Consider the following 17,192-nt stretch of genomic DNA (forward strand, 5'->3'; position numbering starts at 1 on the left):
TCTCTCACAGTTGAAGTGTACCTATGATAAAAATGACAGACCTCTACATGCTTTGTAAGTAGGAAAACCTGCAAAATCGGCAGTGTATCAAATACTTGTTCTCCCCACTGTACCTATGTGAGAGTGGATTCTCGGCCCTCACTAGCATGAAAACTAAATACAGGCACAGACTGTGTGTGGAAAATGATTTAAGACTGAGACTCTCTCCAATACAACCCAACATTGAAGAGTTATGTGCATCCTTTTAAGCACACCCTTCTCATTAACCTGTGGTGAGTTATTCACAATTTTTTATGAACAAATAAGGTTTTATATGTAAGATGGTTAAATATAGAGCAAAATTATTGATTATTATTATATTACTATTTGTGCCCTGGTCCTATAAGAGCTCTTTGTCACTTCCCACGAGCTGGGTTGTGACAAACTCACACTCATTCTTATGTTTAATAAATGTATCGTATAGTGTGTGTGTGTGTGTGTGTGTGGCAGGCTTACAATGATGGCAAAAAACAACATTTGAGAGTGCGCTGACACTGGTGCTAGAGGGGGTAGGCAGCTGGAGGTTGACTGTTTGAAGGGGTACGGGACTATAAAAAGTTAGGGAACCACTGATAGACAATAATACTGGAAATACTCCACAATGTCAAAGTGAAAAGAAAATTCGATATATTTTTTTACAAATATATAAAAATGCAATAAATATAATATAGTTGTTGCATATTCATATTCATATTTAGGCAAGGCTAAATTAGTCCAGAAATACAATGTGGCTTAACAAATCATGTAAATGAGTTACATTGACTCTCTATGTGTGAAATAATATGGGTTGACATGTTTCCTATGTACATACAACATCTGTAAGGTCCATCAGTCAAGTGTTGAATTTCAATCACAGATTCAACTACAAAGACCAGGGAGCTTTTCCAACGCCTTATAAAAAAGGGCAGTGATTGGTAGATGGATAACAATAACACATCAGACGTTAAATATCTCTTTAAGCATTGTCAAGTTTATAATTATGCTGCGTATGATGTATTAAACCACCCAGACACATCAAAGATACAGTTGTCCTTCTGAACTGAGCTTCAATGGCTGTGATGGGAGAAAACTGAGGATGGATCAACAACATTGTAGTGACTTCACACTAATGACCTAAATATGTGAAACGGATACTGTTTGCAACGAGGCACTAAAGTAATACTGGAACAACAAAAAAAAACACTGCAAAATAATACACTTTTTAGCCTATATTCAAAGCCTTATGTTTGGGGCAAATCCAGCACAACACATCACTGAGTAACTGCCTCCTTATTTGCAAGCATGGTGGTGGCTGCATCATGGTATGGGTATGCTTGATATCGGAAAAGACTGGACAGTTTTTCCGGATAAAAATCCTAGAGGAAAACCTGCTTCAGTCTGCTTTACACCAAACACGAGGAGAGGAATTCACCGTTCAGCAGGACAATAACCTAAAACACTGGAGTTGCTTACCAAGAAGACAGTGAATGTTCCTGAGTGGCCAAGTTACAGTTTTGACTTAAATCTGCTTGAAAATCTATGACAAAACTTGAAAATTGCTGTCTAGTGTCTAGTGTTGATTCCCAACACCTTGACCAATCTTGAATAATTTTGCTGTCTAGTGTTGATTCCCAACACCTTGACCGATCTTGAATAATTTTGAAAACAATAATGGGCAAATATTGCACAATCCAGATGTGCAAAGTTCTTAGAGACGAAGTCAATGAGACTCTCAGCTGTAATCACTGCCAAAGGGGTTTCTAACATGTATTGATTCAAGGGGGGTGAATACTTATCTAATCAAGGTTTTATGTTCATTATTCTTTCAAAAAAAAATTAAATTGTTTTTCCACTTCGACATTACAAAGTATTTTGTGTTGATCATTGGCAACAAATTAAAATGTAATTCATTTTAATCCCACTTTGTAACACAATAAAATGTGAAGAAATCCAAGGGGGTGGATACTCATGACACCCACTGTGCATGTCACGTGATTACACAGCACATATCCAGGAAAATACAACATTTAATACAATTTAGACCCTCAATCCCACTACAATGTTCAGTCACACAAATAGAAACAGACACACATGGGTAAACATACGGAGTAGCAACAACGCGCATGCGCTCACACACACACAACATTACATTACCAGAGAGAGAAGGCCTGGCCCCGACTCTGATACAGTCCAGAGCCATCTGGGTAATCTCACATTCCCTCAGTGTCTCTTGTAGCAACAGCACATTAGATGCATACTCATCGGAAGAGTCCAACCTGTGGTACAGAACATTATTCACTCAATAACAAGAGGGGAGATCATTTTGTTTGGCCCATATCAAAAGGGCACTATGTAAAATAGGGTCTCTATGGTCTCGTCAGTGCTTCCATACAAAAGGCAGCTGGTTCGAAACTCACCCGAACCCTTAGCCCAATCCTAAACCTAACCAATCCCATACATTTTCTACATTTAACTCCTTACCCTAACCCTGGCTTCATGTCCATATCCTGGTTCAACTCTAACCCTAGCCTCAAACCTTACCCTAACCCTGGCTTCATGTCCATATCCTGGTTCAACTCTAACCCTAGCCGCAACACTAACCCTAACCCCCAACCCTACCTTCATGTCCATATATTTGTTTAAACCCTAATCCTTGCCTCAACCCTTTCCCTAACCAATTAGGATTACTTGCCTAAACACGATCACATTTGTATCTGCCCTCGAGGCAGAGATGCCCTCAGACCAAGATTCAATAAGTAAAATTCCACCTAAAGCTGAAGGATGGGACCCTCCAGTTATATGGCAGAAAAGGAAGTCAAATAAATGTTCACTGGGAAGGAAAATGGCTTTGTAGTTCGTATACTGACCATTCTGGGGCGGAGTTGACCTCCTCTTTGCTGTTGTTATCATCTGCGGTCATCTGTGACATATGGTCAAGTTTTTCTCTTGCTTGGGCCAAGGCCACGCGGTTCTCCTCGAACATGTGGTCAACAAGGAGCCTCGCCTCGCTCACTTCGCTACAGATATCATGGGCCTAAGACAAATTATTTCAATAATGTGGCTCTTTTACTGTTTGAACGGTGTGCTTCACTGATCATTAGATTCATAGCTGTGAAATAATAGAACAATTTCAGTTAGGCAGGGCCGGCCCTGGGCATAAGCACATTTTTTACTCAGTCGTGAGTGAGAATAGTAGAATACACAAGGTGCAATTTCGAAATGTGGTTGTGCATCAGCAGTTTTCCTATGTCAGCCACTGACAGTTACTCAATTAGTCCAGATTGGTAAATTAGTCTACCAGCTATCTAAACTTGTATTTTTCATGGCCAAATTACCGACCTGGTACGAAAATATTCTCTCTGCCCCATGGCAAAATGTGTAGAATTGCAGGAAATGTACTTTAAAACTTAAAAATTTTCTCTCTGACACTAAAATGTTTTGCCCGCGAGGTGGGGGGGGGGGGGGGGGGGCACATATCCAAATTTCGCTTAGGGCTCCCAAAAGGCAAGGGCCGGCCCTGCAGTGAGGCATCGTTTAGGTGTCTCAGCATTTAGTTCCAAAGTGTTCCAATGTGTTTCAACGAGCCACTTAAACACCTCACCTTCTCAACGACAATGCGGAGCAGGACAGCACAGGGGGGCTGTGCCACCGGGATAGGTGGGATGGGTGTCTGCTCTGCCTCCAGGAGCTCAGTAATCTCTCTCTCCCTTTTATACAGACTCTCCTTCAACTCCTCCAGGCGAGCTTGGGCCCCCTCCAATGGCAGCTCTGTGTCACTGCACCCCTATGGACAGCAAAGCCTGCTTAGTGCTCAATGTACACTGAACAATGTTTATGGCTGAAATTGCCATTAATTACAGATCGAGGATCAGACTACTCTAACCCCCAATCCTTACCTTAGCAATTAGGGCAATGAAAGCAGTCTGACCCAGTCTCAGTGATTTGGGGCAAAAACATACATACACCCACCTCAGTTTGCTGGACAGGACCGTTGTCATTCTCTAATATGTCACCAGCATCAGTAGGAGGGGCTTCCTGTTGCCCCTTCTCCTGTGGGGAGGTCCTGAGCATCTCCTGAACTTTCCCCACCTCCTGCCTGGCCATCTGCAGCTCCTGTAGTGCTATTCACCATTGTACACCATTTATAACAGTCAGAAACACACACATGTACACAAACATAAGCGCACAGACTCACTGGATGCCTGGTGGCTGTGGAGGAGGTCTAGTCTGGTGGAGAAAAGCTCCATCATTTTATTCTGTTGGGAAGAAGAACCATGTTGAGGTTATCTAAGCAGAGACAAGTATCATCAGTCTGAGCTTCACTATCATTTCGAGAGAGAAAAAATCCCTGCCCTGTCATGTTGTTTCATGTCACAAAAGTCATGTGTCTTCGCTATGCAACTCAATGTCAGTTCAGAAACAGTGTATTACTGTACAATAAGTAGCATAGCCAGTGCTGCTGGAGCAGAGCCTCTGTTTCCGCTGTGGCCATAAGAGGGTGACCATGGCTTAGAAATGGTCAAGCTCTCACAAGTCCCTTTCAGTGGTGAGAGCTGGGACAGGGCACACTACGAGACTCACAAACAAAGCAGAGAATCAGAACCTCTTTTAGGCTCTGTATGGTCAGACCTTCTCTCTCTGCCACTGCAGGGCCTCCTCTCTACTCCTCCTCCTCTCAGCGATCTGCTCTCCCTGCAGCCTCTCATTCTGCCGGCTCACATTCTGAATAGAAGAGGACAAACATATGAGACAGAAATTGCGACCCCGATGGACATTGTGATTTGAAATTATGTCAAATTAATAATTGGGATGGTTAGTGAGACAACTGAGATGAGGAAACCTCTGAATTGAAAGTAGGGTAGACTATGATGTGTAAGTTGGTACTGCTCTAGGATCACCTTTCTGTACGAGAATCATGTCATAACGTTTACATTTACATACAACGTTTACACTAATTTATTGCCACCGGGGCCCGCCAATGTAAGTGCTAAACTGCTTACTGACTGTACACTGTAACGTTACTGCATGATTGTAGCAGGTTTACTAATGCGTTAGTTTTATTATCTATGTTGACTATGGCGTTACTTTAGCTAATATGGTGACAACGATGTAGGCCGTGTGTAGCGGTTATGATATGGTTTGGCTTGGAAAGGTGTTTTTGCCTGGTGACATACAGCTGACGTGTTGTGCATTGAAGTCCACAAGCAAAAGGAAAAGGTAAGAGGAGATGCGAGAAAGAATACAACGTGGCTGCTATGAAAGTGACCTGTGCTAACGCGTGATCTGGGACGTATTAATTCCATCGGTTCTGTTGAAAAACGTTTTGTAAACAAACAGAATGAAATGGGGATAAACATCCCTGCATTTGTCAAAATAGAAACTCTCGTTTGGAACTGTTGGACTAATGATTACACCCTAGATCAGCTAGATTCAGGCAAGAGTGTGCAAGGCAGTATTGAATGTGTTACTGTCTGTCCATGTGTCACTTTCTGTCACCTAAAATGTTTCTCGACCTGTGTGCAACTATTTTGTAAACTTTAATTTATATGCTAGGCTGTAGCAACCTCATTATGGGTATAGGGAAAATTTGAGTATCATGTACATTACCGGTGAAAAGTTTTAGAACATCTACTCAATCAAGGATATTTTCTTTATTTTTACTATTTTCTACATTGTAGAATCATAGTGAAGATGTCACAACTATGAAATAACACATATGGAATCATGTAGTATCCAAAAAAGTATTAAACAAATCAAAATATATTTTATATTTGAGATTCTTCAAATAGCCACCCTTTGTCTTGATGACAGCTTTGCACACTCTTGGCATTGCCTTCTTCACAACTGTGCGTGTGTGTGTGGACCATTTCAAGTCCTTAGTGATTTGGACACCAAGCAATTTGAAGCTCTCCTTGGTCTTACTGACGTTGAGGGAGAGGTTGTTGTCCCGGCACCACACTGCCAGGTCACTCCTCCCTGTAGGCTGTCTTATCGTCACTGGTGATCAGGCCTACCACAGTCACGTCAGCAAACTTGATGAGGATGTTGGAGTTGTGCGTGGCCATGCAGTCGTGGGTGAACAGGGAGTACAGGAGGGGACTAAGAACACACCCGTGAGGCCCGCGTGTTGAGTGTCAAGATGGCAGAGGTGATGTTGCCTACCCTCACCACCTGGGGTCGGCCCATTAGGAAGTCCAGGATTGAGTTGCAGAGGGAAGTGTTCAGTCCCAGGGTCCAAAGCTTGATGACAAGCTTGGAGGGAACAATGGTCTTTAACGCTAAGCTGTAGTCAATGAACAGCAATCTCACATAGATATTCTTCTTATCTAGGTGGGTGAGGCCAGAGTGGAGTACAATTGAGATTACGTCGTCTATGGATCTGTTGGGGAGGTATGCAAATTGGAGTGGGTCTAGTGTAGGGTGTCTGGGAAGATGGAGTTAACATGTGCCATAGCCAGCCTTTCAAAGCACTTCATGATTACAGATGCGAGTTCTCCAGGGCGGTAGTCATTGTGGCATGAAGCCTTACATGTCTTTGGAACAGGAATGATGGTGGTCAGCTTAGGACGTGGGGATTACAGAGGCATCGTTGGGCAGATCACGCCTGGGTCTTTCTTTGTAATGCGTAATGGACAGTAGCCCCTGCCACATGTGACAGGCGTCAGAGCCTGTGTAATATGATTCCACCTTATTCCTATATTGTCCTTTTGCGGGACTTCTTTTACTTGTTCCTGTCCTCAGCCATAGCCTAACGGTTACCTGTGATAGCCCAGTGTGCGGTAGCCCTGTCCTTTAGCTTAGCGCCAACTTCTGTGTTAATCCAGGGCTTTTGATTGGAGAAGCAGTGAACCTTCACTGTGGGGACAACGTCGCCGATGCATTTCATAAGGAAGCCGGTGACGGAGGTGGTTAGCTCCTTGATGTTATCGGCAGAGTCTCGAAACATATTACAATCATCGTTAGCAAGGCAACAAGGAAAGCAGCCTCCGGGTGCAAGTTTTCCTGTTTGTTTAAAGCCTCGTACAGTTTGTTAAGTGCCAGCTTCTTATTTTTCTTGTCCTGAGTTGGAATGTATACAACAGTCACGATAACAGCTGAAAACGTTCTCGGGAGGTAGAAGGGTCAGCATTTGACCATCAGGTATTCCAAGAAGGGCGAGACTTCCACTACGCTAGAGTCAACACACTATTTCTTGTTGATGAAGAGGCAAACCCGATTTCGATCTTAATGTATTGTACGGTATGGTTTCATGTTTTGTATGTTGTTTTTATTGTTATGTTACACTCAAAAAGCCCTCTGTGGACAATAAAGGTCAACTGAACTAAATAGAATATACCATAGTGACAAAGTTGTTCCCCGATGAGGGGTGGTGATGGTTGGTCGGTAAGAGGGAACTCACTGTGATTCTCTCCTCCCAGTGTGTGTTCTTCTTTTCTACCTTCTCTTGGTAAAGGTCTAAGATTCTCTTCAGTGCATTCAGCTTGTTCTGGTAGTGAGATCGGATCTTCTGTATTGTCCTCTCCTACTAGCACAGATAAGTGTTGAATTCAACTTGTAGTGACACCTGATCAATAAACACACGCACGCACACACAGATCACCTGGTTCTCTCGTGATGCCATCTGAAAGCTTTCCTCTAGCTCTTGCACCATCTCCAGATGTCTACTTTTCATAGTCTGCATGTCCTCAGCTATCTGTTGCCACAAGAAATGATGCACTGGCGTCTTAATATTGACACAATAAATTCACATTGACTACTTAAGATCATCAGTCAGTCAGCTGATAACATGCCATGACAGAGGTTAATGACTCATATACTATACACACACAGAATGCACAGCAGCGTGATAGCCTAACATTTAAATAGAGATAAAGACTGAAAAATCAAAGGCGTCTGGTCTTCTGATCCTGCACAAACACAAACACACACGCACAGGCATGCGCGCACACACACACACACACACACACACACACACGCACACGCACACGCACACGCACACGCACACACACACAATAAAGCCTATTCCAGGCAGAATGAGCGGCAGACATGTGAGTAAAGAGGACAACAACATTATCTCTAACAATGAGCTCACTGTGTGCTTCTTTTCACACCGATCAACATTGAGTTTGTCCCTTAGTCACACGTCTGACTATCTTAACCCATTCCTTCTCTGTACATTTCATAATGAGTACTGCTCTTCATCTCAATACTATACTATGTGACTTCACAGAAATGCTAAACTTAGTCACTTCAGAAAGTATTCATACCCCTTGACTTATTCCACGTTTTGCTGAATTCAAAATGGCTTAAATATAGTTTTTTTCTCACCCATCTGCACATAATACCCCATAATGAAAAACATGTTTTTATACATTTTGCAAATGTATTGAAAATGAAATACAGAAATAACAAATTTACATAATTATTCACACTCCTGAGTCAATACATGTTAGAATCCCATTTGGCAGCGTTTACAGCTGTGAGTCTTTCTGGGTAAGTCTCTAAGAATTTTGCTCACACCGATTGTAGAATATTTGCACAAGTCTTGCCATAGATTTAAGTAGATTTAAGTGAAAACTGTAACTAGGCCACTCGGGAACATTCAATGTCGTCTTGGTAACCAAATCCAGTGTATATTTGGCCTTGTGTTTTAGGTTATTGTCCTGCTGAGTGTCTGTTGGAAAGAAGACCGAACCAGGTTTTCCTCCAGGATTTTTCCTTTCTTTTTATAAAAAAAACTCTTTAGTCCTTACCAATGACAAGCATACCCATAACATGATGCAGCCACCTCCATGCTTGAAAATATGAAGGATGGTACTCAGTGTGTTACTGGTACTCAGTGTCATTTGAGGCAAGCATAATGCTTTGTATTCAGTACATAATGCTAATTTCTTTGCCACATTCTTTGCAGTTTTACTGTAGTGCCTTGTTGCAAATTTATATATATATTTCTGTGCAAGCTTCCAGCTTTTCACTTTGTCATTTAGGTTAGTATTTTGGAGTAACTACAATCTTCAGTTTTCTCTTATCACAGCCATTAAACTATGTAACTGTTTTAATGTCACCATTGGCCTCATGGTGAAATCCATGAGCAGTTTTCTTCCTCTCCGGCACCTGAGTTTGTAGTGACTGGGTGTATTGTTACACCATCCAAAATGTAATTAATAACTTCACCGTGCTCAACGGGATATTCAATGTTTGCTTTTTTTTTTTTTTCAGTAGGTGCCCTTTGCGAGTCATTGGTAAACCTCCCTGGTCTTTGTGGTTGAATCTGTGTTTGAAATTCACTGCTCGACCGAGGGGTCTTGCAGATAATTGATTCTATGTGTGAGGTACAGAGATGAAGTAGTCATTCAAAAATCGTGTTAAACACTATTATTGCACATTTATACTCCTTGAACTTATTTAGGCTTGCCATAACTACAGGCAGGTGTTGAATTCTTATTGGCTCAAGAAATGTAATCTTTTAAGTTTTCATTCATTTGTAAAAACATAATTCCCCTTCGACATTATAGGCCAGTGACCTAAAGTCTTAATTTAATCCATTTTAAATTCAGGCTGTAACACAACAACATGTGTCAAATACTTTCTAAAGACACAGTATACGATGCTCAAATACTCTTTGAAATTTGAATTTGGAATTTTTCCCAGATCTTGTATGACTTATGGATGTGTACCTGCGTAATGTAGAGTTCAGCTGACTCGTAGGGGATGTAGAGCTTGACGTCCATGGCCCCCTCTACTTTCAACTCCTGGTGCTTCCCTCTCTCATTGGACGGCAGAGATTCAGAGATGCCTATGGGAGATAAGGATAACACACACAATCTAACAAAAATGTACATTAAAATGATTGGTAAATAATGTATTGTTACATTTCGGAGTCACTTTTCTTGTAACGAAGAATAGAAGACGTTTCTAAACATTTCCACATGAATGTAGATGCTACCATGATTACGGATAAACCTGAATGAATCTTGAATAATGAATCGTGAAAAGACGAAATACAGAAATTGTGCGTTACAGACGCACAAATATCATACCCCCAAGACTTGCTAACCTCTCACCATTACATTGTTATTACAATAACAATATATATTTCTTCTCACTCATCATTATTTACGATTCATTCAGGATTATCCGTAACCGTGGTAGCATCTACATTTATTTAGAAGTGTTTAGAAACATATTCTATTCTTGTTTACAACAAAAGTGACTCCAAAATGACACAATACATTATTTACCATTCATTTCTATTGGGCACAAAATTATTTGAAAAACAACAAAAACAAAACAGAAAATGCATCCAACAAATCCGTTGTGTCAGAAGCTTAATGTAGTCATTGCGTGCTATGAATATGGGACCAAATACTTCACTTTTTACTACTTTAATAAACATTCAAGTGAATTTGTCCCAATACTTTTGGTCCCTTAAAATGGAGGGACTATGTACAAAAAGTGCTGACATTTTAATAAACTGTTCCCCTGATATGGATGAAAATACCCTCAAATTTAAGCTCGCAGTCTGCACTTTAACCTTATAGTCACTGTATAATTTCAAACCCAACGTGTTGGAGTACAGAGCCAAAACAACAAGACATTTGTCACTGTTCCAATACGTTTGGAGCTCATTGTATTGTTTACGTGAACCATTTAATTAGATTTAGGTTCAAAGCTGGTTGGAAAAAAGTCAAATATTCCCAAAATTCCTTTACGTTGATGACTTTTTGCAAATCCAATCAGTTTCCCACGTTGATTCAACATCATAACATAGATTTTTGTTGTTGAAATGACGTGGAAACAACGTTGATTGAACCAGTTTGTGCCCAGTGGGTACCCATTCTCTTCCGCTTCCTGACGCTAAGTCAAGCCTTTCCTAAGAATTCTAGATAATGTCATGGTTTAATTTCCACCCACACGCTCCCTAATTATCTTTGCACTGAATCGCCCAAACATACCAATCTCTCTCTTCTGTCCAATACTAACACACTCCCTTTGCCACCCCCATATAGGAGTGGCATAGGAAGGAACATTTCCATTCAAGTCATATTCTGTGATAGGTGAACCTGCTGACACATTGAGTGGAAGGAAAAGCAGGAAGTTCAGCAGCAAATATTGTGCTTAACAATTAAACAATTTCTGTTTCAGTCATTTTATTTAGGCTGAGGCTTCGTGACCGAATCGGCGTCCGATGTTTTCGGCAATCTGATTTATTTACCAACCACCCTGCTTGAACTCTCTGCCATCCAGACACAAATCTGAATCTCCCATCCTTCTCCCCTGTCTGTATACAGCACCTTGCTCCACGGACCCGCCTCCAGGCTCTTTTCTGTGGTCAGCTCCAATCCAGCGTCGAAATGCAGCCCACCTCTTCAACCACAATGCTTTGTGTTCAACCACCACTTAAAAAGTAAAAAATTGTTGCGGTTCAGATTGAGGTCATGGATGAAGGTGAGAAATATGGCCAATATTTGTCTGTTGAGAACTGCAATTTTATCATGGTCGAACAAACATAGGGCCGAACTGATTTGTACTGTGCTGGCCTGGATATTTTTACGCACGCACGCACGCACACACACACACACACATTACAGCATTGTTTTAAGTCAAGATAATCTTTTATTAATTTAGTTTAAAACACGGTTTACATGGCTCTGATCAGACTGGTCTCATAGACTAGGTGTAGCATATTAAATGTAAATCAGAGACACTCAAACTAGTATGATATGTTCCATGATCTCGCCATCACGGTTGACAACTCCATTGTGTCCTCCTCCCAGAGTGCTAATAACCTTGGCGTGATCCTGGACAACACCCTGTCGTTCTCAACTAACATCAAGGCGGTGACCCGTTCCTGTAGGTTCATGCTCTACAACATTCGCAGAGTACGACCCTGCCTCACGCAGGAAGCGGCGCAGGTCCTAATCCAGGCACTTGTCATCTCCCGTCTGGATTACTGCAACTCGCTGTTGGCTGGGCTCCCTGCCTGTGCCATTAAACCCCTACAACTCATCCAGAACGCCGCAGCCCGTCTGGTGTTCAACTTTCCCAAGTTCTCTCACGTCACCCCGCTCCTCCGCTCTCTCCACTGGCTTCCAGTTGAAGCTCGCATCCGCTACAAGACCATGGTGCTTGCCTACGGAGCTGTGAGGGAAACGGCACCTCCGTACCTTCAGGCTCTGATCAGGCCCTACACCCAAACAAGGGCACTGCGTTCATCCACCTCTGGCCTGCTCGCCTCCCTACCTCTGAGGAAGTACAGTTCCCGCTCAGCCCAGTCAAAACTGTTCGCTGCTCTGGCACCCCAATGGTGGAACAAACTCCCTCACGACGCCAGGTCAGCGGAGTCAATCACCACCTTCCGGAGACACCTGAAACCCCACCTCTTTAAGGAATACCTAGGATAGGATAAAGTAATCCTTCTAACCCCCCCCCCCCTTAAAAGAGTTAGATGCACTATTGTAAAGTGGTTGTTCCACTGGATATCATAAGGTGAATGCACCAATTTGTAAGTCGCTTTGGATAAGAGCGTCTGCTAAATGACTTAAATGTAAATGTAAATGTAAATGTTACGTTTGGTATGGTTACATAAGATAGAAGGTTACTTAGGGCAAAAACTAAAGAAGGGTGGTTGGTCGGGGTGGATGTGTGGGCGTATAACACGGGGTGGATGGGTGGGCAGATAACGCAAACATCTAGCAGCCCAAAGGTTGTATGTTCGAATGTCATCACAAACAACTTTAACATTTTAGCTAATTAGCAGCTTTGCAATTACTTACTACTGCTTAGCTACTATGCAACTACTTAACATGTTGGCTTACCCTTCCCCAAATACTAACCTTAACCCTTCTCCTAACCCAAGCCTTAACCCTTTAACCTAACTCCTAACCTTAACCTTAACCTTAAAGTTAGCGTTAGCAACCTAGCCACCTAGCTAACATTAGCCATGGCAAATTGGAATTTGTAACAAGTCATACAATTGCAAATTCGTAACATATTGTAAAAATTTAAATTTGTAACATATTGTACGAATTCTAATTTGCAACATATCATACGAAATGGATTATGGACATCCACAAATTAACACATACCATACGAAACTTTAATAAATATCATACTAAATGGAGTGTCTCGGATTTACGTACAGAATAATATGAAATGCTCTGAGACCACGTTGCTCTCATAATAATAGTTTAACACTTTGTAGTTACACAGATGCACTTATGTTTTGTTATTACGGTGCACATCTACAGAACATATATGTTTAAAGGTGTATGTTTTCCACAATATATTTTCTATTTCTATGCAGTATTTATGTAAAGGTTAGTCCGTTATTATCACGATTTAGGAAACGATATCAGCAACGTGGCTAAAGACCAGCAACACAGTTCATTGCTTGAGATGGTCGCATTTGAATACTTTCTTCATTCTGTCTTTCATTCCCGCACGCCCCTTCTCTCTTCCTGCCTCTTTTACTCCAAAGAAGAATGGTTATGACCTCTTGTTGTAACTCTCTTCCCAGAAACACCTTTTTGTGGAGAGACAGAAATTATGTTATGAATCAGGGTAAATAATTAGTTATCTGAAAGGTTAAGAGTCAGTATACAAGCTTGCTGCATTCTATGATTAAACATAGTCCATTTAGCCAACACGTCTTAGGGCCTTTGTTTTGGTAGGATTCATGGTTATTATTGGAGACTGTTGTTCAAGTTTAAAGTTATTTAGTCTTTAGCGTTATCATGGATTTGGAACAATATTTACTCTCCTGACACAGTTATGGCTAAAGTTTTACGGTTTATGGTGTCATGACAGGGTTTCTGCTTGTGCTGACCTGAGTCCAGCTCCTGGTCCAGGTGTGTGCTGTGTACTACCGGGCATGGCTGGTGGTGCTTGGCCTCCTCCCTCAGGTCAGGGACACTCCCAGGTAACTCCTCCAGAACTGAAACTGCCAAGGGGGAGTTGTCCACCCGCGAGGACCTCACTGTCACCTCAGGATATGGCGACCGGGTAGTCGTCTCCCAAGCGCCTGAGCAAAATACAACACAGGATATACGTCACTATGAGATTAGAGACTGGAAGAAGAAGATATGTGAGGACAGAGTGATGCCTAATGACTGGGATAAAGTAGACAGAGAAGGTAATTGATTTTAACAGGACATCTGGACAGAAGACGGTGGAGCTGGCAGCTAGAGCACATCAGCCTGTCTGGCAGTGAGGACAGCCTACAGGTTTGCTAAACAAGAGAATAGAAATAGATGCACATGGGCTAACACACGCTTGCACGCACACACACTACACACACAGGCTCTCAAGGGCTCTGGTCCAAACAGGAATGCCACTGACGGACAGATTCAACGTCAGTAAGACAAAGGAGTTGATTGTGGACTACAGGACATGGATGGGGCTGTAGTGAAGCGGGTCGAGAGCTTCAAGTTCCTCGGTGTCCATATCACAAAGGATCATGGTCCAAACACACCACCACAGTCATGAAGAGTGCACGACAATGCCTCTTTCCCCTCAGGAGGCTGAACAGATTTTGCATTGGCCCTCAGATCCTCAAAAAGTTCTACAGCTGCACCATCGAGAGCATCTTGACTGGCTGCATCACAAGGCACTAGAGAGAGTAGTACCTACGGCCCAATACATCACTGGGGCCGAGCTTCCCTGCAAGACCGCAGTCGCTAATCAAATGGCTAAATAGACTACCTGCAGTGACACTTTTTTGCACGAACTCTCTTGCACGGACTCTTTTCACACACACAGGACTCTACGCACACACTCACACATACTTACACTGACACCCCAACACAGAATTTTTTTTATTGCAACAATAATAAGAATAGTACACATCAATACAAGGACATTCCTGTGAATACAATGAAAAAAATGTAATAATAGAACACCAGGCAAACCCCCCCCCCCCAACCCCCCAAACAAATGAATAATTAAGGACATTAATATGTGACAAGGCAATGTGTCACGTTCCTGACCTTATTTCCTTTGTTTAGTCTTTGTTTAGTTGGTCAGGACGTGAGCTGGGTGGGTGTAGTCTATGTTATGTGTTTCTATGTTTAGGTTGTCAATTGGCCTGATATGGTTCTCAATCAGAGGCAGGTGTTTTACGTTGTCTCTGATTGGGAACCATATTAAGGTAGCCTGTTTTCACTGTTTGTTTGTGGGTGATTGTTCCTGTTCATGCGTTCATGTGTTTTATGTTCTCTAGTTCAGGACTGTAGCTTCGTTGGTTTTCGATTGTTTATTGTTTTGTTCGTATTCAAGAAGTATTCTAATAAATATGGATACATACCACGCTGTGCTTTGGTCCTCCTCTCCTTCTACCGACGGAAGACGTTACACAATGAGACATTAACAGACATTCAGAGACATGACATTCTAATAATTTTTCCAACTTTTTAAGTTTCACAAGTTTGAGGGATTTATAAAATTGTAACAGTTCAATAAAAAAAACGATAAAATAAGGAATTTACATTTGTGAATATAATATTTGGCCAAGAGAATAATAATGTTAATGAAATAGTTATGATCGGAATTACAAGGATAAGCATAATGCCATTTAACATCATCAAAGGTAAACATAGGTAATTCTGGAGATTTTATACAGAACCATCCATGAATTTCAATCCACAGTTTACTAGAACGGCGGCATGAAAAAAATAAATGCTCTATAGATTCTGAATCAGAGGGGAAAAAACACAAGGCATTTTGTCAATATTTTAAAATGAGTTTCATTAACTTTTGGGATAACTGGACAAGGATGGTGAAAGGTAGTTGCTTTTGACCATAGCATGGGTTGGTCACTTCCATAGCAATATATTGAATTATAATCACCAAAAAAATGCTAATTAACATATCCACTTATTGTTGCATTTTTTATCCAAAAGATTCAAGTCATTAATTTGTAAACATGGAAAAGAGAGAACAACCTCATAATATAACAAAGTGTTCTTAATAAGTCCAAGTAAAGAAAGTGGAATTGTTTTGCAAACCTTCATATATTCTCTGAGTAATATTAACCTGAAATTTACCAATGAACTCATCAAACAGCAAAAACTCCCCAGTGTTATCTACCAAATCACATACAAAATGAATACCCTTGTCAAACCAAAGGCCTTTGAAAATGGATTTCCTATTGATTAAGGATCGGTGTCCCGCTATCGGGACAACTTCCAGTGAAGCTGGAGGGCGCGCATTTCAAATAAATAATCATAAATATTATGGATTTTAAACATTTAGGTACATTTAAGGGTCTTATATCAGCTGAAGGCTTAAATTCTTGTTAATCTAACTGCACTATCCAATTTACAGTAGCTATTACAGCGAAAACATGCCATGCGAATGTTTGAGGACGGCGCCCCACATCAAAATATTTTTCCACCGGCACAGGTTTCATACATTCACATATAAAGATTAAATATCCACTTACTTTTTGAAAATCTTCCTCTGATTTGTCATCCAAAGGGTCCCAGCTATAACATGTAGTGTCGCTTTGTTAGATAAAATCCTTCTTTATATCCCAAAAAGTCTGTTTAGTTGGCACCATCGATTTAAGTAATCCACTCGTTCAACTTGCAGAGAAAGGAATCCTAAAATCTACCCCTAAACTTTGTTTAAACAAGTCAAACTACGTTTCTATTTACTCCTCAGATACCCTAAAATGTTATCAAACTATAATATTTATTTCAGAAAGAAGTATGTTCAATAGGAAACCGATTTTAGCAGGTGCATAATGTCTTCCTGTCGCCCGCAAACACGAATTTACAAGACTTTCTCCTTCTACTAAAACTGTTATTTTTTATTCGTTTTTGAAGATACAAGCCTAAAACCTTGAACATAGACTGCTGACACCCTGTGGAAGCCATAGGAATTGCATCCAGGGAGCAAATTTTCAATATGACCTTTCTCTTGCATTTCTAGGAGGATAGTCCCTAAAAAAGGCAGGAAATGGAGAAAAAAGGGGCCTAGCCCTAAGAAAGTTTTAATAACTCTATTATTCCAAATCAATGTTTTGTTGGGGGAAAAATTGTGCTTGAATATTATTTCCCAGAAAAATAACATTTGAAGTTGAAACAATTTCACAGGTACCCAACACACACACATTCACTACATAAGCCCACATACAAATAACATGCAAACAAAAAATGTACTCTTAACTTTAA

The 17,192-nt window shown here is 41.2% G+C and overlaps 1 protein-coding gene across 1 annotated transcript in view; it reads right to left on the minus strand.

Moving 5' to 3' along the window:
* The window catches only part of LOC139545668 (uncharacterized), a 48,071-nt gene that overhangs the window by 14,058 nt on the left and 16,821 nt on the right, over positions 1–17,192 (minus strand). Inside the window, exon 3 of the mRNA XM_071353660.1 lies at positions 13,847–14,041. Coding sequence (XP_071209761.1) covers positions 13,847–14,041 — 195 coding nt within the window. The remainder of the gene's footprint in view (positions 1–13,846; positions 14,042–17,192) is intronic.

This window comes from Salvelinus alpinus, chromosome 19 (genome assembly GCF_045679555.1).
Source record: "Salvelinus alpinus chromosome 19, SLU_Salpinus.1, whole genome shotgun sequence".
In the NCBI taxonomy this organism is placed as follows: Eukaryota; Metazoa; Chordata; class Actinopteri; order Salmoniformes; family Salmonidae; genus Salvelinus; species Salvelinus alpinus.